The sequence below is a fragment of the Phoxinus phoxinus genome, assembly GCF_949152265.1.
Source record: "Phoxinus phoxinus genome assembly, chromosome: 7".
In the NCBI taxonomy this organism is placed as follows: Eukaryota; Metazoa; Chordata; class Actinopteri; order Cypriniformes; family Leuciscidae; genus Phoxinus; species Phoxinus phoxinus.
In genome coordinates, this window is record NC_136882.1 from 16,020,269 (window position 1) to 16,045,001 (window position 24,733).

General features: G+C 38.6%; 1 protein-coding gene across 6 annotated transcripts in view; it reads left to right on the forward strand.

Annotated features, from left to right (window-relative positions):
• The window catches only part of pard3bb (par-3 family cell polarity regulator beta b), a 314,850-nt gene that overhangs the window by 137,799 nt on the left and 152,318 nt on the right, over window positions 1-24,733 (forward strand). For all 6 annotated transcript variants that reach the window (XM_079619492.1, XM_079619489.1, XM_079619490.1 and 3 more), the window contains 2 exons: window positions 10,806-10,991; window positions 17,094-17,264. In XM_079619492.1, coding sequence (XP_079475618.1) covers window positions 10,806-10,991; window positions 17,094-17,264 — 357 coding nt within the window. The remainder of the gene's footprint in view (window positions 1-10,805; window positions 10,992-17,093; window positions 17,265-24,733) is intronic.

Genomic DNA, 24,733 nt, shown 5'->3' on the forward strand with positions numbered 1-24,733 from the left:
TAATTTGGCCTGATGAAAGGCAGTGGGTATTTGTTGATGCTGAAACCTGATTATGATCAGGGTATGTTCTCCATTTAGCGAAATGAAGTCCATGCTGATGGCTTTAAGTAAAAGCCTGAGAGAGAGGGCCAAATGTTGCATATCCAATGCTATAGGGATTTTGAATGTTTAACATAGGATTACAATGTTTTTTTAGGTGATAAATTTAAGCAACATTCTCAATATTTTAAATTCTCATCATTCCTGTTTTAATACATAATTAAGTTTCTAAATGTCACAGCAATTGTTTGTGTGAGAGCGTTGAATGAATAGTTCACTTTAAAAGGAAAATTCTTTCATAATTTACTCACCCTCAAGTTATTTCAAACCTGTATGAATTTATTTCTTCTGCTGAACACAAAGAAAGATATTTTGAAGAATGTCGGTAACCAGACCCCATGGACTTCCATAATATATATATATTTTTTCCTACAAAGGAAGATATTTTGAGGAATGTCGGTAACCAAACTGTTGATGTACCCCATTGACTTCCATACTATTTTTTTTCCTACTATGGAAGTCAGTACATCAACTGTCTGGTTACCGACATTCTTCAAAATATCTTCCTTTGTGTTCAGCAGAAGAAATAAATTCATACAGGTTTGAAACAACTTGAGGGTGAGTAAATGATGACAGAATTAAAAAAATTAAGTGAACTATCCCTTTAAGATATCCCTTTAACATGGAAAAGAGTGCAGGGTCTCGAGACGTGGTTTTCAAAAGTTAATCTTCTTTTAAAATGACAAAAACACTGAGTGTAAGGTCTAAGCAGATGAGGCAAACGGTCAAAGGCATCTGTTTAACCCATGACTTAGTCAAGTCACCTTTATTTTTATAGCGCTATATACAATATAGATTGTTTCAAAGCTGCTTTAAAGTGATCAACAGGAAAGTAACGATTCACTGACGCAAACAGAGTTCAGTTCGGCTGTAAAGCAGCTCTAAAAAGAACATAGTTTCATTGTTCAGCTGAAGTCATCTCAGTGTATTCAGTTCCGTTGTAAGATCAAGCCCCATCCTACCGCCAACACTGGAGATGCTGTGGTGTGGGTGATAGTGGGTATGAATGTAATGGTGGTATGACTCTATCCCAAACCCCCCTCTACCATCTGCTGCTCTCTCTTAATGCATGTACAGGATGTACTACAAAGACATCTCATCACCCCAAACATACACTTTACCGCTCAATTCACCACCTGCTCACTGCTGAAAGGTGGTAGAGTGTGAAATAATCATTTTAGAAACATGCTGGAGATGTAGAGCACAATGACCCGAGCTCTCTCTTGCAAGATATATTTTTTTCCCCCATCAGAACTGGGCCTTTGATCCAGACTCAATAAAAGCCACCATGGGCTGGAGTCATGTGCTTTTTGAGTGGGGTTTGATTATCAGCGAAAGCGAATCAGCATTACAGAGGATCCGCTAAGCTCTACACAAAAACCCAACCGAGCTTTTATAGTGCTTTCACACCAGTTTGTGGTTCATGTTGAGTTCGTTTAGTTGGTGTGAAAGAGGTTTTTCTGACTCGTTTTCTCTTGAAATGGTTGATCTGGTGTGCAGTGAACTATGGTTTGCAGTCGTTATGATCAGTTCATTCCAAATCATTGGAAGTGAACTTCTATTGATGATATAATTTGCGTCTTTGCATGCTTCACACAAAAATGCATTTTTCATAGCTGCTTGTCTCTGAATAAATTACCTTTGCAGAGCAGCTTCCATTTTTTGCACAGTCTGAATACATCCGCGGCAGACAAACGCAAGTGCTGTTTTGTGTGTAAAGTTTCTATGGTTAATCCAGTAGGACAAAAACATGAATATATCAGTGTAGCTTGCTTCACAGCTTTACATTTTTCCAAACAAGTTTACTAAGATTTCTGTTTGATTCATAGTTTTTAAATACCGTATAGAATCTTAAATATTTTACATATCATAGTATTTAAATATCTTACATTTTGTCTGTTTAAAATATCTTTGAAATTTAATTAATATTGTGCCATGCCTGATCTCCTGAAATTAAAATATGATTTCACTATCACGGTGCTATTGTCCCATCCATTTCCTCTCAATAGTGTTCTGCAGAGGGTGATTCAACCCATGAAAAGGGGAAGGAAGGATGAGGTAGAGGAAACATGGCAGAAAAGCCATCATCCTTCACTGTTAGTCTATCTGTCATTGATTTGCTCAAAACTCCCTCCTTTTGTTTGCCCACAAGGGTCTCCACAAATCCAGACTCAAGGCCAGCGAGAGAGAGAGAGTCAGTGTCAGACAGTTAATGCAGCATGTAGTGAGACAGCAAACACACACTGAGCTTTAATGGTCACTTTAGCTTCTTTAGTGTTGAACAGACTGAAAAGACAAAAAACAGGCGTTTTATCAGTCTGGTAACAGCTTAGAACAAAGAGAGACTGTTAAAGAGGGAGTGAGAGAGACTCTCCTGGACAATCAATGACGCGATGTTAAACAAGAGCTGAATTGATTCACTTGTGCTTGGCATGTAAAAAACAAAAACACCGTAAACATTTAGTTCTGACAGTGCTGAGGGCCTGTAGCTTTGGCACATAACACAGTCATAGTAAGAATCGATTCAAGTTGCACAAAGGCGACCTATTATGCAAAATTCACTTTTAAATGATGTTTGAACATAAATGTGTCGACAATGTGTGTACACAACCACCCTATAATGGTAAAAATCCACCCACTCTTCTTTTTTTAATCCCCATAAATCATAAGCAGTGTCTCAGAATAAGCCATTTTTCAGATTCTAGCTTTTGTGATGTCACAAATGCCTAGGCTCCTCCCACAACCCTTGTGTGTATCTGACACTTTAAGCGCAATAAGGCGTTAAAGAGAACTTGGTTTAATACTCATGGGACGCGCCATCTGACATCCAGCTTTCTGTGCGCGTGCATCAGATATGTGTGTGCTCATGTGATGTGTCTTTAAAACGAATGCAGATAATAAACTTTCATGCTGATGAAGAACTGCAATGTCACGTAAACTTGACCGTGATTGAGATGATAATCAAAACCAAAACGATGTTTTGTTAATTTTCGGCAGAGTATCGAAGGCACGAGCTGTAAAGGCTCAGCCCTCTTCTGGTGGGGAGCAGGAGCTCATTTGCATTTAAAGTAGTGATGTGTCGTTCATGAACGATTCGTTCATTTTGAATGAATCTTTAATATGACTCGGGACAACCAAGTTGTCTCAGAGAGTGATTTGTTAATTTTGTGATGACCGCGAATGCGCGCAACATCCCATAGGTTCTGTACATGAAACAGAAATGATTGGTTCATCTCTCGGGTCTGAGTCCTTTGTTATTTTGTCACGTGACCGCTGGTATCTCGCTACAAATACAACATTAGATTCGTATTATTGGATAATACGATAATGGTACGTATTTATCGTTTAGTTCGGCATATCTTCCATCTGAAAATAATATTTTGCTTTATCTAAAAACATCTACTTTGGTCTCTATTCATAAAGTAACTTCTCATACAGCTACTGTATTATGTTTTATTCAAAATTTATACTGGATGATCTCATCTCCGCAATGCATTATGCCACATTCTAGGGAATTTTAAATTGCTTTATCAAACATTAAAAAAAAGAAGAGGAAATCATGTACTTTCCCCACACAAACAACAAATGCATCTGTATCATTTCGCTCTCATAAGGCAGAAGAAAATTCCAGTGGTCTTCTCTGCCTGAGGGCATTTCTGTTCCAATCCGACAAAGATGTACATTCAACTGAGACTAATTACATTAACCACCAGCAAGAAGTATAGTGCTGTCATTCACACAAAAACGGGAAAAATAAGAAATATTGTATTACCTCGAGTCTTATTACTGTCTCTTCATAATTGACACAGTATTAGATATTATGCAAAACACAATCCAACTACATAAGTGAGTGCAGCTGGGCTGGTATTAGCTGCGGCAGGTCTGTAAGCACTGCGAAAGCCTGGATAAACAGAGCTGAGAGCCGACCGGCCGGCCGGCATGCTGAGGATCTTGAGGGAAAAGCAGGATTTAGTGCGAGGGAGTGTAGGCAAGCTGCACTGGTCAGACATGAACTCACTGAGACATACGGCCAGATGGGTATCTGCTCGTCCTGAGCCGGTGAGGTCATACTGATGGCAGAATCATGCCAGCGTGCATCCTGACAATACTTCAACTAGTTTAATGAAGCACAAAAAAATGCACGGCTATATTAACAAAGAAAAAAAAAGAGAAACAAACGCAAAAGAATATTACTGTTGAAAATAATCTAATAATAGATCAAGTCTGGGAATTGAAGCGCCTTGCTTGCAGGTTAATTATCTCATCTAAGCAGATCCTATAACAAAGTAATCAGATATATTATAAAATAAAAAAAGTATGATTCAAATGTGCTCTTTCTCTAACAACATATTAAAACACGTCTAAAAACAAAGAGTTCACAATATCGTGTTGCAAATTCCGTGAACCTTTGGTTTCCTTTTGCTGAATTTTTCCCAATTTAAGGAGGTACAAATTAGCTATTTTGCTTATTTACCACTGATATTCCTTACACAGATACACAAGTGTTGCAGTATCTGTTACTAATCCTAGAGAGCTGTCTACAAAGCATTTTTTGGGATCAATGACACTCTCCTGGTGTTATGGTTTGCCAAAGAGTAGAGGCCGAATGGATGCCAAAATATGCCAGGAAATTACTCAACAAAAATGATTTTGCTATATTCGAATACAACATTGGGTGTTCTGTATGTGGAATTAATACATTGTGATGATTTTATCATAGATGGTTGTTGAAGTCATCAGGTAAATTACAGTATGTAATTATATACAAACTATTTAACAATAAAAAAATAAAAAATAAAATATATATATATATGTATTTGTAATGTCATAGCCTACACTTATTAGAGCTCTGTTTCTCAAGTGTTCTCTATTATCGACACCAAAGAAAGAAAGACACATTTTAGCATTATAATGAATTGCTAGAGGGGTCATTATTCTTGCAATTAATTTTTCAGCTAAACGCATTCGATTCTGTGGGTGTAAATCTTACTCTGAGACTGACTTTAATGAGACACCTGAGCTTGTTTGTCTTTCACAAGTTTTGACAGTTGTGGGGCAATGATGCAGAAACGTTCCACAAGAAAAAAAAAGAAAAAAAACTAATGGCAAATGTATTCAGAAAGGGAATCCAGAAGGGATGTTTAACAGGAGTGAGATTAAAATATCATCCAAGCTCAACAAGTGCACACTATCACCCATAAGAAAAACGCATTGTCATTTGTACAAAACCTAGATGAGTGGCTGATGCAATAGCCAATGGCAAAATCATGAATTCCATGAAGTGTTGACGTTGTTTTACGAATTTCAGTATTTAGATTGTCTGTGTGCTTGTGCATCTATTTCACTTGATCTCAAAGCCTTGATAAACCTGTGGGACGGTGTCTCGCTCTCACTTGGTCATTAACAGCAGCACTCGACTCAAACTGATGAATTTGGTCATACCAGCGGTCCTTTGGCTGGCTGAGGAGGACGACTGCTGAGTCTTGTAGCCCATTAAGGGGACTGACACATAGGCATCCTCATTAGGAAGTGGTGAGTTTGGCTAACTCTACATGTGCACTGGTGTGAGCTGAGTTGGAGAAAGTGTTTTCAAATGATTCTGTATGGGAACGGCAGGCTTGCGCAGGGCATTGTGGGATTGACAGAAGAGTATCCAAATGTGGGTAATGCTGAACTTTATTGCATACCTGAGATGAATAAAAGGTTGTGAGTATTTCAATCTGTTGCAGATAGTGCTGGTTTTTCTAAATACATATTTGGGTCAGTGACGTAAGAATGATGTCTAGCATAAAGCAGTATTATTTTATCATTTTCATTTTGATTTTAGTTCAGTCTGTTATTTTGTTTAGATTTTTGTAATTTTATTATTTTAATTTATTTTTTAAATGTTGATATAGTTGTTATTATTTCATCCATCAAGTTAAACTAAATGAAAATGATAAATGTTGCCTTTTATATAAGTTTCATTATTTATATATATATATACATTTTAAGTAACAAAAATGTTATTATTTTATGGTTTTAGTTTACTATAATAACCGTGATAGAAAATCAGTTTAAAGCACCTGTACCAAGTTCTTACACATGTTCTCTATATTTTCATTATGGATTTAAATGGTTTTATGAACATTTTTAATTTATGAAAAAATATCAAAATAAATGTTTTAATTCAGCAATTATTGCATTTTAATACGTGTATACATTTAATAAACACATTTAAATGTAATAAACTAAATGCATTTTCATAAACTAATAGATGCAAGAAAAGTAATGCAAAAAAGTAAGATAGAATTTTGTCTTCTGAATCTTCTGTTGATTAGATGATCAGAGAGACATTTCCTTTAGATTTTGCAACACATTCCCACAATCCTCACATGTCTGCATTCTCAGAACTTTTGTGGTCAAACACAACCAAGTCCTTGGCTGTAGTTTCATGGTTCCTTGATGAAAGATATCCTTTTCAAGCCACCGCTTTGGTTTGGCATGAGTTTCTTTTGAAAAGAACATCCGTCTGTCCTTCAGCCTTATTGTGCTTCCTGCAAAACCTCCAATGAGTATCAGAAAAATATTACTCCCCAGGTGGGTAAGTTATACGCCACACATGTAACTGACAGTTTTCAAGGTCTTTTGTGGCCTTACAAGCTTTGTTTACCGTAGCCATTGTAAAGCGCTCGCCAACAGAGGTCTGATGGCATCCCTGTTCCCTAGAGAACCTCCCCACTTCCTGTTCCTGTCTCCCTGGAGCACAATAATTCTGAGGGACCTGTCTGTTCACCCTCAAACAATAGAGACCCAAGTCTACATGTGTTTGTGAGTGAATGACACAGAGAGAGCGAGAGGTTATGAGAGACAGTGTGATTTCCTGAACGAACAGCTGCGTATCTGCTCATCTTTAAGCCCTCAGAATATCATTCGCTGCTGTACCTTTTAGATGACGGTGATCCATCTGCTTCGGCTGATGACATCATACGTCTTGTTCATCATTAAGACGCTCTTCGCGGCGGAGGAACAGATGTTGCATATGCAGATTAGACAACGCAAGCCTAAGACATATAGATGGTGCTTATTCAAACACTTACGCCCTTTGTCAGAATTGCAGTTTGAATGACTTTGCTTGTCATAATGATTAAAACAATAAAGTTCATTGGAGAAAGACTTGTTCTGGAGATGCATGTTTCATGCTGAGGGATAAACCTTTTCTAGCCGGGGAAAATGGCTGAAGGAAATGCGATGTGGCATTTCGATTCAGAGCAGGGTCCTGGCAGGGGGCTCGGCTGTGAAATATCACGACTGTTAGCATACAGGAGCGCTGCTAGTTGTTCACACAGCAGGCTTTAGCCCTATGATTTCCCCAGCTGATAGACTTGCTGTGATCCCAGAGCTTTGTCTTCATTCTGAACCTCACATGGATGGTCTTGCCGTCTCTCATTTGGGTTTAGTTACTCAAACACATGTGTTGATGAACAAATGAGAGGGCGGTTATTCAGATTAAGCTCACACGTGTATCCAGGTCATTTGAAAATGGCTTTGGTACATAAATAATTTTTTATAGTTTGATGTGTGTGTGTTTGAACAGTTCTGACACGTACTAGTCGGTCACTCTGGCATTTGGAAGTTAGTTTGAGGGCATTTAGGGCATCTTCTCAGGGTTAAATGCCTTAAACCCCATCGCCTTTTCCTCTATTCCCGATGACACACAATCAGCTGTATTTTTCAGTCTTCGCAGAAATTCACAGAGTTGCTGAGTCGTGTGTGTGTGTGTGTGTGTGTTTGTGAGTGCTTTACACTAATACTTTCAAAACCTGCAATCCCACAGTAAACCGAGATAAACCAAGCCTTGCTGACCCACACATACTCCGTCTTAGCCGGTCTTCTCAACCCTGTTCATTCTTGCAATAATGTTTCGTAATATTTACAGTCCTCACAGTTCCTGTAAGTTTTAGGGATTCTGTACACTACTGGTTGTGCATCATGTGTTTTGTAGTGTCTGGTGGGATGAGGGGCTATTTTCTACACGTTTGAAGTCTGGGTTATTATTAGCCAAAATGTTCACACATATAGTTTTACATGACCATTGTCCATTCTCTTACGGACTTTGAATTAAATAGGCTCTTTTTGCTACGGTACCTTTAAGACTTCTATTTGTTTACATTGTATGTATACATCCATATAGTCAAGTAACTTTAATTTGTATAGTGCTTTTCACAATATCCTTTTTTTTTTCAGATCAGCTTTAAATAAAATCGCAAGGTTTGTTTATATTATCTTCATACCTTATAGTTGCATTGCAGATTAGAGATTGGCGATAATATAGTTTACATTTTGAGATGATATAAACTATGTGAGTACTTTATGTATGCGGCTAAAGTTGGATGAAGACTTGCAAACTACTACCCATGTTCTGACAATGGTGCAACTACATAAAGCATAAACTAGTAACTATAGCAGCTATTAGTTACTAAGCCCCAAAGTGTAGACTTTACGTTGCAATGTAAAGACCTTACGAACGCCTGCTGCAACCCAGGAGATCGCAGGAAGGCTGAGATCTGTCCAGCTAGTTGCTATAAATGGCCTTTTGGACTGGGGAGGAAGCTTTATGTGGTTAGTTACTGTTAGAGTACGATTGCATGGTACATAAAACAATTATATACATTAATGTTAAAATGAAAGGACACCCTTTTTAATTCTATGGTTTTACGTATCAGGACATAATAAAACATATGGCCATTAGCAGGTCTTACAATGAGATAAATACAACCTCATATGAACAGCAACACATGACATACAGTATTACATACAGTGTCATTATTTATTTAGCAAAAGTAAAGCCAAAATGGAGAAGCCATGGGTGGTAAACTAAGTCCACCCTATGACTTAGTCGCTTGTGGCACTTTTAGCCACAATAACTTGAATCATTTTCTGTATGACTTTATCAGCCGCTCACATCGTTCTGGAGGAATTTCCACTCTTCTCTACAACAATGCATCAGTTCATTGAGGTTTGTGGGCATGTGCTTGTGCACAGCGGGTTGAGGTCTGGACTTTGACTGGGCCAGTGCAACAGCTTGAATCTTTCATTTTTTTCACAGCCATTCTGGTGTAGATTTGCTGGTGTTCTTATGATCATTGTTGAATGGCCAAACTTCTGCTTCAGATGGCTTCACTTTTGACTCTAGAATACTTTTGTACACAAATGAGTTCATGGTCCACTCAATGACTGCTAGGTGCCCAGGTCCAGTGGCTTCAAAACAAGCCCAACTCATCACCCCTCCACCACCACCATGCTTGACCGTTGGTATGAGGTATTTGTGCTGATTTACTGTGTTTGGCTTTCGCCAAACGTGAGGTTTGTTAAGTTGCAACTGTGCAAACCCAAGCTGTGCTACCATGCTCTTTTTAGAAAGAAGAGGCTTTCTCCTGGCAACCCTTCCAATCAAACCACACTTGTTCAGTCTTTTTCTAATTGCACTGTCTTGAACTTTAACATTTAACATGTTAACTGAGACCTGTAGAGTCTGAGATGTAGCTCTTGGTTTTTTTGCGATTTCTGAGCAGTGCGCAGTCTGACCTTGGGGTGAATCTGCTTGGGGCGTCCAGTCCTGGGAAGATTGACAACTGTCTTGAATGTTTTCCACTTGTGAATAATCTTCCTCACTGTAGAATGATGGACTTCATATTGTTTCGAAGTGGCTGTATAACCCTTCCTAAATGGCAGCAACAATTGCTTCGCTAAGATCATTGCTGATGTATTTCCTCCTTGTCATTTGTGTTAACACACACCTGAATGCTCTAGACCAGAAAACTGCCAAAACTTCTGCTTTTATAAAGGTGATCACACTTACTGATGATCAGTTAATCAAAGACTTTTGATACTTACCTTCTTAATTCCTATGGAATAGGTAAGGGTGTACTTAGTTTGTCACCAATGCCTTCTCCATTTTGGCTTAGTTTTTGTTAAATAAATAATGACACTTTATTAATAATAACATTTTCTTATGTCCTGATACGTTAAACCATATAATTAAATAGTGTCCTTTCATTTCACATGACTGTTCTTTTCAAGATCTGTTCCATTGAACATGCTTATTAGGACCGGGAAGATTTGAGATGCCCAGAGAAAGAGTTGGATGTTTCACTTGCACCATTAAAACACTGTTAGACACTTTGTCGTCAACATCTCTTTCTCCCTCTTATTATGTATTTCTAACAGACACTATACCATTATATAGATCAAACACAAACTACTTTCAGACCTTTTTCAAAACCATTTTCTCCTTCATTTGCTCTTCTTCATTCTTCTCTGCAAAGAAAGCCTGTTCCCGTGGCGACATACTATTATTTTTACCACATAGATATAATAATGAATTTTTTTCCTTCCCTTTTTATTAACATTCATTTTAAAACAAACTTTTGCTGAAGAGATGTACAGGTAATTTTAGCATCATTATGGCGAGAGAACAGACAAAGAGAAAAGAAAAGGAAATGGGGAAAAGCGGGAGGGAGAATGCAGCGGGGAGCTGAGAGTGTGGACTACATAATGGAGAATGGATTATGTTTCTAAATGACCCCATTGCCATCACAGGCAGAAAAGAGGCATGAAAAGGTTGAGCTATTCTCTGCTAAAATAGTGGGCTTTTTATGTTTGAATGGAATGACCTGTCTTCTTCCTCGTCTCATTCTCTTCCGTCATTGTTGTTTTCCCGTCAGAAAGAGGAGCAGGCCCGCTTGCTGCTGTCTGAGGAAGGAAAGGAGCAGCTGATGTTTGAGGTCCCCCTCAATGACTCGGGCTCAGCTGGGTTAGGGGTCAGCCTGAAAGGTAATAAGTCCCGTGAGACCGGCGAGGACCTGGGCATCTTTATCAAGTCCATAATCCATGGAGGAGCAGCTTTTAAGGTAAAACAGCACATTTACATTTGGCAGATGCTTTATGTATTGGGAATATGCCAAAACAGGAAAGAAAATGGCACTTGTTTTTTTCATGGGGTTGCAGTGAGCTGTCCCTTTAGGGTTTCACACCTACCTCCTATTCGTGAAGCCCAGACCTTTAACCACTAAGCCTTAACAAGCATAATGTACAGTGGCTCCAAACACTTAAATTGTATGTATTTAATTACATACATAATAACCATCTAGTCCCAATCTCATTTTCATTAACGCTGAACATATTCAACAAGTGAGACAGAAAGTGTACAAATATACCACTGTTCAAAAGTAAAAAAAAAAAAAAAAAAAACGTACTGACCCAACCACAAAAAAAAAAAAAAAAAGCATTTTCCAAATAAATGCTGTTCTTTATTTATCATTACACATGATTTCTTTTAATATTAATAATAAAGAATGTTACTGAAAAATCATGTGTCTGGAGTAATGGCTGCTGAAAATTTAGTTTGCCATCACAAGAATACATAATGGTCAAAATAAAAATAAAAAATGTTCTATTTGAATGCAATGTCATAGTTAATTCACAATATTACTTTTTTTATTGTATTTTTGTTCAAATAAATACAGCCTTGGTGAGCATTAGAAACTTCTTTTAAAAAAAAAATTACTGACCCCAAACTTTTAAACACTTATGTACTTTTTTGTCGTAATTTTGAGCAAAACTGTTGTTTTATAACTATAAAGCAAGCAAACCCCTTCTTTCTTTGCAATTTTTAAGAGTTCAAAAAGTTTCTTAAGGTCAAATTACTTTTTGGGGCCACCATAGCTTAGGAGGCCAGAGGAATAGGATCACTCATACAATGAGAGAAATAATGTGAATAAGTTAAATCTGCTTTTTTCACCACATATGACGGGAGACACTGATGAAGACCTAATAGATGTCCTCACAGTGTTAAACATGGCTTCAGGGTTGTGATTGAGACTGTAAATAGGTCATGATCCCTGTTAGCTACTCTCGGCATGTGTTTTGGTTCCCTTGACCTCTGACCTCTGTCCCTTCCACTAAATGGGGTTTCATTTGACCTTAACAGACGGGATCAGGACTGTCAGCAGGGAGCTGAGTATTTCTATAGGCTCATCTTTCTGTCTGTACTAACATGTTTTTTTTTTCAGCTGCACCTGTTCATTTTCCAGTTTCACATTCAGTCGCATAGTATTGACGACAGATTGGTTGTTTGTGCCCATTTGGTTAAATACCATTAATCTCGATTATGTTTTTTTGCAGGTGTTCAAATGATTGGAAATCTGCACTCTGTTTTTTTTCCTTTCTTTTACCACATAATAAGTGACATGATGTTTATACCTGAATGACTCAGATTTTCTATCAACCATTCTCTATAAAATTCTTCCAGCTACTGCTTAACTCAGACATGTGGATTTGTGTGTGTGTGTGTGTTTGTGTGTGTGTGTCTCCCCAAAGCATTCACATTTATGTGTGCGAGTCTGTGAAGTTTACTTGTGAAGATAAGGGTTTGATTTGTACCTGACTGAAGCATCTTCTCACTCTGCTTTGTCAGGCCTTTAGGTTGAAAAAAGCCGCTTTTGGGTTCCGGAGGTTGTGTAGAAAGAAAATAACTTCTTAAATCTCTATCATTCTGTAGCTTTAGAGCCAGATCATCCCGTTCAGACGGGGGTAGAGAGAGCCACTGCAAGGTGATGCACGTGAGTTCTCATACTTGAGTCCCCAGCACAGTGCAACACTTCTAATTGTAATTCCCCATCCAGTCCCAAGTGAGCGAGTTCAGAAACGCTGCTTGTGTTAGCTCCAGCACATTAATGCTAATTAAAAACTCTCCAAGCCCATGTTAATGAGTTGGAAGCGTCCCGAGTCTGTGGGTGGGATGCGTTTTCTCCCCAGAGCCGAAGTGGGAAGGCAAGAGGAGGTTGGGGTGAACAGCAGCGTCTACTTGCAAAGTTATTGTTGGCTTGCACTTACAAAACTGAGGGAAATGCCGTGTAAAGCAGCAGTTAGATTATGTACTGAACATGTCCTTGAGCGTTTCATTCTCTTGTCCTTCTGTCCTTCAGCACTATTGATTTGGCCCTGGGCTCATTTCAGCAGATAAATAGTTTTCTAATCTGGGGAGTTCTTTCGTTCTTTCGTTCGTTCGTTCGTTCGTTCGTTCGTTCGTTCGTTCGTTCGTTCATTCGTTCGTCCGTCCGTCCGTCCGTCCGTCATGAAAAGTGCCATACAAATAAGATGTAGTAAAATTGTTTTAGTACACAGTGAAGAGGTGAAACTGCATACAATATAAACAAAATATGAACGGGCAGTATAAACATCAACAAAAAGTTAGCGAGTTAAACACTTCTTGTATACTGTAAATGCAGTGAAGAGTTGTTGTACATGATCATTAATATGTTTGCTTGAAGTAAATATTTTGTGTAGTATTTTTTGACAATTGCAGCAATTTTGTGGACCCAAATTGGTAATTCCTGACTTTTTGGCCAATATACCTTAAAAGCTTTATAACTGCATGATTTGCCTCTGGTCTGGCATGAAGACCAGTGTGTTCTGAATCAATACCCCATTTCCTGCTCTTTATTCACCACCATTAGTTTCATCTCTGTTTCTCAAAATAGCCATCAACTATTATGTCTGAACACAATAGGTAAACGTGATTTCACCATCTTTGTTGATCCTGGAACAACATTCCAATCATCCAATCGGATTTGAGGGCCAAGTTTAAAGTTTGTCAAGTTTAGGCTTACAACCAGGGTTAGGTGTTTCTACGTTGATGTTATTCACCTATCAATTCCCTCTGATTTTAGGGATGAGTTATGGGTATAGGTTAGGTTTAGGGGTAGGCCAAATTTTTGAGACAAGAATGTTGATCATGGAACATGTCTGTCTTGGCAAAATCTCTGCGAAAACATCTCTCACATGTTCAGAATACTGGTTTACTTTCTTTATTCTTTACTTTAACATAACCAATTAATAGAACAGTGACCACAGCAGGTACATCCCCAAAACTATATATACCATCGAAAGAAAGAAAGAACACTAAGGAAAAAAGTCCATGTTGACGTGCCAATAATTTGCAAAAAGGTACGTGATATTTTGGGACCTAAATATGTAAAAATAGGGTCCATGCCTGATAAAACAAATCCATTTCCCCTTTCGACCAATAAGTAATATATTCCAGTGAAAGAAAATCAGATATTGCTTTATGCCACTCTGACACTGTTGGCAGTTTATCAGAGATCCATTTAAAAATATGCTTACGGGCAGTTTAAGTAAGGAGATTAAACAGCTTTCTGTTTGAAACACTCTTTATATTATTATCAGCAATACCTAACAAAAAAATAAAGTGGATTGAGGTCACATCATGTATTGAATTTAAATCTTCTACAAATCTGTATCCAGTAGGCTTTAATATGTATACATTGTACAGTGAATAGAGTCTCCCTCTTCTACTTTGCACTTTAGATAATGCGGAGAATAATTTGAGTTAAACTTAAACTCATTGTCTGTGTAATGAGGTAATTTGGAGACGATGTAAAAGTTTGAACTGTAACTCTTTAGTTATATTACAAATGGATATACAGTATTGCCACCATTCTGCCAAATTGGTCTCCTAGTATCTGCATCAATTAAGAGCGCAATGAGGTTTTATTTATTTAAATTGTTACATTTGTTCCCTTCAGTCCTGGATTGGTGCTTATTATTGAGCTCCAATCTTCTAAAACATCCAAATCTACCATTGATGTGTATTACAGACATTGAGCATTGAGTATAATATATGAGCAAAATGAACTATAGGGTTGTATTTCCTGAAGGAAACCGTGTAAGGCTGATTTTTGTTGTTTGCATGCATCTGTCTGTTAAGAAACTCAGGATAAATTATTTGTAGAAGTATGATAGGTTTATTACAAAACCTAAGCAAAATGATTGAGGAATATCAATACAGTGCTGCCTCTATTAAATGAGTATACATGTAAGTGGTGAAAGAATGTAAGAGAGATGCACTCATTTTAAACAGAACAGCAAACTGCTGACAGATTGTGTGATTTCACAGAAACAAGTTTGAAAATTAGATTATGGCTTTAATAAGGATCCCTAATTCTCTGTGACTCCGATGTCATGAGGACAGGACATATTTTCACCCAAAGACCTCTGAAATAAAAGCATATATCCTTCATTTACAGAGAACAAGGGCACAAAGTGCACACTGCCAAGGCTCAGAGAGTTTGTGGGTGTGTGTTATTTCTGTAAATTGTGATTATCCGTGTGGTACTCTAACTCTATAGGGCACGACAGTCAGGAAAATTAATACCATTCATTTGTTTCCATAGAAAATATGTGATGACATGTACTATAAAGATTTCAAGACCTACCTCCAGCTCCAAGGTTTTTAATCTGCGATATATCCTATGTATTGCATAATCAATGATTTTAAGTTAAAGGGGACTTTTTCCGTGTTTAAGTGCTGTAATCGGGTCACCTGTGCATCTACCAACCCTGAAAACGTGAAAAGTGACAAACCAGTAACTTTTGGTTTGGTAAGCCTTTCTCTGCAAGCATTAAAAAAATTAAGCCGATCTGATTTCGCTCCCCTTCTGATGTAGGAAGGGGATCTTATTATAATATCACCTCCCCTTAAAGGTATAGCGGAGGATCTTTCCTAATTTTAGAAAAGACCCGCGCTCTCCAATTTTTAAAAAAATGCACATGCGCAACACTCTATTTGCTCCCGAGAGGGAACGCTTACATTAACTTTTACTAGCAGTGATTTTAAATGGATTTCTCCAAATAGATTTTTGATTTGACTGAAATTCGCGTTTGTTATTGCTGGAGTATCTGAAGCTCCTGTAAAAGGATCGGTCATCTTCTTAACGGGGAGCAGCAGCTCATTTGCATTTAAAGTGACGCACACGAAAACGGCGTGATTTTGATCACACCCAAAAAGGGGCAACTTTGACAAGCTATAATAAATGATCTGGTGGGTATTTTGAGCTGATATTTCACAGACACATTCTCGGGACACCATAGATTTATAATACATCTTGTGAAAAGGGGCATAATATGTCTCCTTTAAAGCTTATTGTACTGTCATTTTGTATTCAATTACGCAATGTTTCATATGATTAGATAAATGGGGAACCTAAACAAAACCCAAAACATCTATTGTGTGTGTAAAAATTAAGTTTTTAAGTCTTAATTGTGGATGGAGTCACAGGAAAACATTCTGATTTACTTGATATCAAGCATTGTTACTTCATCATCTTTAGTTTGTACAGTTCACTAATGATCAGCATCTTTGTCTGTACATCTGAGGCATTTTGCAAGTTCTATCGTTAACCCTCATGTGACTCTCAGCTCTCTCCCTCACCCGGAGACAGAGGAAGCAGATCAGAGGCCTCTGCAGTGAAAACACTAATTAATATTAATTGTAATAAACTTTAGGGCTTTTTATATGCCATGTAATATGCATGCCTTATAATGTGCTTATACTGTACCAGAGAGACAGAGCTTCTGAATTGATGGAAATGTACTCCTTGATAGCATGCGCCCCAATAGCCTCAACCGAGGATAATATGCCTTTGGAAAGCAGAGAGTTCTTGCAGAATGTGAGGAAATACATCAGAGATGTGATGAAAGTAGGGCATTGTCAAGGTCTTATGATGGACAAAAAAGCCCCAAATCCAGTTGTACAGCAAAATCCAGTTTTTTCATCCAGCAGTTTATGTGATATCCCAAAAATGCATATACAAGTAGGTAGATGGAAACATAGCTACAACTGACTTTTTATGTGAAAAATAAATAAAATACATTGGACACCATCAACTTCCATTGTATGTTCAACATAATGATACATGTCTGAACATATGTTCCACTCATACAGGTTTGGAATGACATGAGGGAAATGATGACATCATTTTCATTTTTGGGGTTGAACTATCCCTTCAAGGCTCAAGGCTGGTAAATGGAAGCTTGCTGGTTTGATTCACTGATGTGGAAGTTTCTGAAAGAAGTCAAAGCTCAAAACACTGGCAATAATCTTGTGACACTAAATAAAGATTCTGACTTTTGATTCTGTCTTTTTTGCTTAGGATGGACGTCTGCATATCAATGACCAACTGATTGCTGTCAATGGTGAACCGCTCTTGGGGAAGTCCAACCATGAAGCCATGGAGACCCTGCGGAGATCCATGTCCATGGAGGGGAACCTGAGAGGAATGATCCAGTTGGTGGTGCTCCGTGCTTTAGTACAACCTAACCAGGTACTGTATGTACTTACGTACTTCTAGAACACGTTTAGCTTTGATCGTAGCACTCTTCTTTCTTCTCCTGCCTAAAACCTGCTTTGAACTTACTGATTCTGTATGTTCCTATCTGGTCCAAGCTGGTTTAGGCAGTTGATCAGGTGGACTCCCAGTTGGTGGGGCCAAGACTGGCCTTGTAAAGCTCCTTAGCCAAACTGGTGGGGAACTGGTTGAACTGTCTAACAATAACCCAGTATGAGAAATTATTAAAAAAATTATCTCACAGGTGTTCAGCAAATACACTTTTTTTTTTTTTTTCTAGCAAGATGACTGATATTCTCCTTGAATTTACGCAGCAGAACACATTTGACAGTCTTGTTTTTATAGTGCTAAATACAAAGTTTGGTTATGAACCAGAGTGACAACTACAGTATTTAACCAAACATCGTTTTCAAATCTTATAACCACATTTTTAGAGTGAATTTGGATAATCTGTAATGTGTAAATGCAACAACAGGGAACGACTAGTCTGTCACATCAAGCAGTGTTGCGATAGTTTTCACTGTGCATGTGTGTGTTGTGATTTTTCATGTTGGTTATTTGAAGTCAAGCCAATATGGATTAAGTGTGTCAGTTGTGTTCAGGCCCCTCATAATAAATAAATATATAGTTTCCCCATGTTTTGATGTAGTACACCAGTGGTTCTCAAACTTTTTTGGTCACATCCCCCTTTAAAACTTTAATAAATCTGGGCTTTTAGTTAGATTATGCATTCCCATTCAGCAAAGCAAGATATGCCTTTAGAACACTTAGTATGGCTCTCTTCCCAGCTCTATAGAAACACCAAAATCAGAATCTTCAATACAAACGTAAAATCTGTCCTGCTATATGGCTGTGAAACCTGGAAAACCACCAAATCATTCATTGATAAATTACAAGTGTTCATTAACAATTGTCTCAGATACATACTGAGGATTTGGTGGCCTAACAAAATATCAAATGTAGACCTGTGGAGACGCATGAACCAGGAGCAAATCCACATTGAAATCAAATCTAGAAAGTGGGGATGGATCGGTCACACACTTAGGATGGATCCGAGGAACATACTGTAGCAAGATAAGCTATGGACTATAATCCCCAAGGCAAGAGGAAGCTAGGGAGACCTAAATCCAACTGGAGGCGGTCCACGCTTGATGAACTGACCAAGACGGGGACCTCCTGGCAAGAAGTAAAGTCCTTAGCACAGAGGAGAGTGAGGCGGAGATCCATGGTGGACGCCCTATGCTTCCAAGGGGGCCAAGTGGATTAAAGAAGAAGAAAAAAGATGCATTAATACAGTTAGTATTCAAACTGCTACCATAAGCTTTTGTTTGGACAGGACAGTTTGAGAGACCTGTCAGTAAATATGATTGTCGAACCCGATCACTGAGTTTGTGAATGAAGCCTCTGGAATTGTATAGTACTGCATTTCAACACAATGTTGTTTCTAGTTTTTATTGCTATGTGGTGTATTTATCTGTGAATTGATAGTGATGTGATGGATAGGGTTAGGATGTGTTCCTTTTTTCAGACTTGCAAATGCTTACTAGCATCAGATGATCTCGCAGGGCCACAGTTTAACACATTCACAATAAAGTTGAAATCTCCATGTCATTCCTCCTCACTGGCACATTGATACTCCCCTGCTAATATCACCATAAAGCAGCTTCAAGTCATTCAAACAATAGTGATACATCAGTCTAGACAAAAATAATGCGTGATTTGTGTTTTAATGACTTCTTGACAAGCGTTAGTCGGTTTAAGACCGAGTGCAGACAGATGCTCGCCATGTCATAAAAGCTAGTCAGAATGGCTGGTAATTGCCATTAGTTCTCCACATCCTTTAACTTTCTCCATCATTTCCTCTGTGCTAGTGGAATTCGCCTCCAGCGGGATGTTTTAGCCTTTTCTCCTCCCCTGCACCTGGGTTCGAGAGCGGCCATATGCTCACCCCAGGATTCCCTCTATATCTCACACATGCACACACACGTGCTGACACACTCCACCCCAAGGCCTCCAACTGCTCTAAAGTGGTGTGTAATTAGGCTACACAAAGGAGCTGCCCCTCTGGCCGCATGGATTGATGGTTACTGGGGGCTCTTTGTTCAGACTGACAGGCTGGGAGGAATGGGCACGGCCAGGCCATGGTGGTATTGTTCTCATAAAATAAAGATTCATGTTTATTATGCTTTATGGGCTGTGGACGCCCCCGTCATGGCTGCCAATGGGACGCAGAATCGAGTCAGGGCCGATGGGATGCCATTGACCCTAGTGTGTAGAGTTGGGATGAGATGCTAGTTGGTGGATGGAAGAAAGAAAAAAAACATGAATGGATGGGGGACAGATTGTGACTTTGTATAGGACCAGAGAGCTTGTCGCTGGGTTCAGATCGATAGATCATGCAAGCCAGATGCAGGAGAATCAAAGTTTGGTCCTGAGGTGAAACTAATGTTGGACTGACGTTGAAATATTGCTCAGCATGCTTTTTGTACCACAAATAAGAGCTTTATCCTGTAATAAATGGGAGATTAGTTTCTACACCCACAAGGCACTAAGAATGTATTGTTGAAGCTTTTATTTCTTTATATTATGCGGTCTGTTCTATCTTAATAAATTCCGGCCTGTTGTAGCATCTTGATTCTTTCTAGCTCTAATGAATAAAGTCCAAAAAGTTATCTTCAAGCCTGGAGCCAGTTTTAATTCTTTACAGACTTACTTTTTTTGTGAGTCTTTTCTCCAGTGTCTGTGAGCTTCTGGGAATAAACATGCTGATGTGTTCTAGCTTGAATCTGCTGTGTGTCCATGTCTCCTGACCTAACTTAGCTAATTATGGGCACTTTTTTAGAGACATCAAAGACAGGCTTCACACGCATACTCACAATCCCAGTCCAGGTTTGGCTAATTCTCTGAAAATTCATGAAAAGGCAGGCAAACTGTTAAAGAGGAAGAGAGGAGGAGGAAAGCAACAGAGATAAAAAACAGATCTTGCCTTGTTTGAAAGCTCCTGGAACAGCTTTTGAGTCCTTCTTCTTCTAAAAAAAAAAAAAGGTACCTAAAAGCTTTTTTGGATGTGGAACTAGGTGGAGTTTGGCGATGTATTGAATTTTCATGCTTTTTTTGAGACGATTCTGTTGGTAATTTAAAAGTAAGTTACATGGTGAAAATGGCAATGATTTTAATGACTTTTTTATTTGGCCATTAAATAGTTTTGTGATCCCTCATGAGTATTTTAAGAGCTTTAACACGGCATTTTAATAGCATCTCTCATTTAAACCTCAGTTTTTGTAGAGTTAAAGTTGGTAAGTGCATTTTCATGTCTGTGAATCAGTTCAATGAAATGATTCAAAATTCTGATTCAAATAAACAAACATTTGCATGTTAATACTGGTGCATAACAAATGCAATATATTACATTTAATATATATTATTTATTTTAAATTGTGGTAATATGTTACTATATTACTGTTTTAACTGTATTTTTATCAAATAAATGTGTGTATATCAAATATTTTCCCTCCACCTTTGCATTAATGAATAAATAGATAAATATATATATTGTTTTATTTATATTTATTTATTTCAGATATTTTAAATCTGAAAATAAATAAATAAATAATGTTTTTATGGAATTTTGCCATGGCAGTGTCATCTCTCTGCAGACTAAACACTATTATACCACAGTCTGATCTAATCAATCCTTCTCACTGTTTCTCTCAGAGAGCCATCTAAACAACCCTGTCATAATCTCATTACAGCGTGGGCATTAATAATGAAAAGTAGCCCAGGGAGAGCCCACATGATCTGTGCCCTAGAGACTGTGCCAGAGGATCGCTGTGAAGTTTGCTGGTGCTGCGGGCGGTCGCTCAGACCTGCCAAGCCACTTTTGTCTTTAACAGCATGTTGAACTGTACGCTTTGTGATGCTGATTAAGACGTAAGTGGAGTCTGAGGAGTTTTTGTGGATGGGACCTCGAGCAGAGAGGTGTAGATGAGGCTAACAGACAGAGAGAGCAGTGTCTGAGGATGGTGAACACATCAAGATAGAGGCTGTGGGAAATGACATACCTTTCTTCCCTCTGACCAGTGTCTTCTTGTGTCATTCTCAGCCTGTCTATAAATTAAATACTGGTTGACCTCTCATCACAAAAAGCTTACAGCAGGACCACAAACACAGAATGTTACCCAAATTGTGCTGGGTCATTCAGTTTAACACGGTCCTAACCAGTAGGGTTGTGCAGAATTGTGAATATAAAGTGACGTTAATATACTATAATGATAACATTTTAATATTTGTTCTAATTCTAGGAGAATATGGAAGTCCACACCACAGCTTTAATAATAATGAGATAGAGGAATGATATTGTTGGAATCACTTTCAAAATAATTGAGCTGATGAACGAGAAATACAGCCAATCAGAATCCACCCGACGTCAAGCATTAAAAGTGGCAGACGACAAAACTGCAGCGCACTTGTAGTAAATGGAACGTAAACGGAACCGTTGCTGTAGTTATTGTTATAGTTATCTTTATATTTATTGTTCTTGGTGTGTTCTATGAGTGTGAATATGAATTGAACTGGCCACACCTAATAGGAAGTTGAATTGGAACGACAAAGTTAGGAAAATAATTTACTTGAATTTAAGTGAAATATATCAGAACATTCCCTAATTTTTTAAAATTCAAATTTGAATTTTGGTTCCTGATTGCTGCCTTAATTTAGTTTACAAGGCATTCTCAATTCTAAATTCAGCTGCGAACTTCAAGACCTTTGCTTTATTTTTGTTTCATCACAGTGAAATTTCATTGGTCCAAAATCCCACTCCAAATAGCTGTATGTTAAGCAATAAATATTTTGGGCTGTGATTGTCACACCACACATTGACAGTTGTCCCAACTAGGTGCATTCTGGCCTTAACTAAAGGACTGTGGTCTTGTCCGGATGAGGTAGTAAATAAAAGGCTAATCCAAACCTCTGAGCTCTTGGTTAACCTGCAGTGCAACAACATTTCCATCCCAGCATCCCTCCATCCACAGCATGAACCTCCTAAAACACTATACACTACACTTTTTACACTCCCTCTTCTCAACCCCAACGTTTCCTGTTAATTTTTATTGATTCAGCAGTGTTTTCAGAATCTCATCCTCTCAAAGTTGCAAGCTCTGTGTCCTCCTTTTTTTATTATTCTGATAAATATTATAAGGGAAATGGAAAAGTTGGCTGGGGAATCCTCATTGATCCCCTCCTGTAATCTCATTTAGTCCCCATCACTGTTTCCTCTTCTGGCAAGCCTGCGTTCTGTTCCCCACAGGCCACCTCCTCCACAGACCTGCTCTTAATGTCGTTGACATTAAAAGGGCCACATTATACACTTCTCTACCATTTGATTTCCCCCCAAAGTCCACTTAAGATGTTAGTCAAGCTTACTTGCACCAAAAACACTACTAATTTAGTTCTACACAACAATTGTCCAGTACAGTATTACAGCCGTTTGGTTTCGGCAACGGTCCGTGTGATGTCATTTTTGTCACCGGGAGGGTCTGCGCACACCCTCCATGTGCAGACCAATTATTGTGACTGTATGCGGTGGATGTTGAGACTGAAAAGTCCACTTGGTGGCAATACGCACAGTGGTGTACTGTGCAGTAGTCGAAGAAGAGTTTGGCAAATCATTTGTCAAAACATGCTTTTCCAAGAACAGCAAACAAAGCAGCATATTTGTCATCCATTGTTCAAGCTTCCATTGTTTTTGTTTTGGTTCTTGTTCTAAACTTTGCGTGCAATGGTGGATATGTTTCTTTTCTTCTTCTATCTTTCCGTGCGAATGTCCTGTAAATGATACGACTCGGTGCTGCACGATTGGTAGAATATGAAAAAGCATTTGTACTGCAGTGTTGTCGAACGCGTCCATCTGCGCTCATCTGCGGTTGAGTGAACTTTGAAAGCTGTGCAGACACGACTGTGCGTGAGAAGGAGTGGAACGTGGACAATGAAAGATACCCTGGCTTTTAGCGTTCAATTTAAACAGACTGTTTTTGCTACTGTACCTTTTAAAGGAACACGCCGACTTTTTGGGACTTAGTTAGATAAGTGCATACATACCCTTCTCATCTCCATGCGTGCGCTAACTCTGTCTGACACACCCACCGCTAGCCTAGCTTAGCACAAAGACTGGAGGTAAACGGCTTCAGCTAGCATACTGCTCCCAATAAGTAACAAAATAACGCCAACATTTTCCTATTTACATGTTGTGATTTGTACACAGCACGTACAAATAACAAGGTCTCATGAGACCCAGCCATCTTCTTACCATATACATACTGGGAACTATATTCTCAGAAGGCGAAGCACTGCTACTTCTGCGGAGTGATTTGCTCGCAGCGCCTGAGCAGCCCCGTGGTGAGGAGCAGAGAGTTCGCTCAGAATGTTGCGCTAATCACTCTGCAGAAGTAGCAGTGCTTCGCCTTCTGAGAATATAGTTCCCAGTATGTATATGGTTAGAAGATGGCTGTGTCTCATGTGACCTTGTTATTTGTACACGCTGTGACTATACAAATTACAACATGTAAATGGGAAAATGTTGACGTTATTTTGTCACTTATTGTGAGCATTATGCTAGCTGGAGCCGTTTACCTCCAGTCTTTGTGCTAAGCTAGGCTAGCGGTGGGTGCGTCAGACAGAGTTATGGCACGCACGGAGATGAGAAGGGTATGTATGGACTTATCTAGCTCTGGGGGATACAGTGAATAGGCTAAAGTCCCAAAAAGTCGGCGTGTTCATGTAAGGCTGGAATATAATACACAACTTTTACACAGATTTTTGCCCTGATTTGCAGTCTGGATGAATTGATGCTAGTTTCCAAAAGTCAGAACCAGTCTGCAAGATTTTGGGCAGTCGCAGTTGACAGATTTCACAGAAAATCACATAGTGTATGATGGACACGGATTCTGAATTATTTTTTGCTTCACAGACTGATTCCATCCAGTCAGTTGAACAACTGAATTTGTCATGCATCTCATAGCAGCGAAATGCATGTTTCTGTGTGAGTTTGTGTTCAGAACGACTTGAAAGCCTGGTGTGATCCACACTTGTTAAATGTACGATGCCCAGTTTTTCGTCTGTGGACATTTTAAAAGTTGGCAAGTGTATGATGCCTAGTGTTTTAAAATCTGTTCAGATTTTGAAAGTCATGTAGTATATTCCAGCCTTTAGTCTTCGACATATTGCCCGGCCACCTCAGCCAATTCTTAACATTAAAACATGAATGTTTAAACATAACAGTGCTGAACAGGTGCCCTCTATTCCAGCGGAGACATGACTTCTTGGCCTTCTCCATAATTGCTGTTTTCAGACCTTCATACCCTCAGGTCCTAAGAAAAAAACAAATTGTACACACACACACACACCTTTATTTACAATATTTTATGCGAGCGGTTTGCTTTCCTAATGAT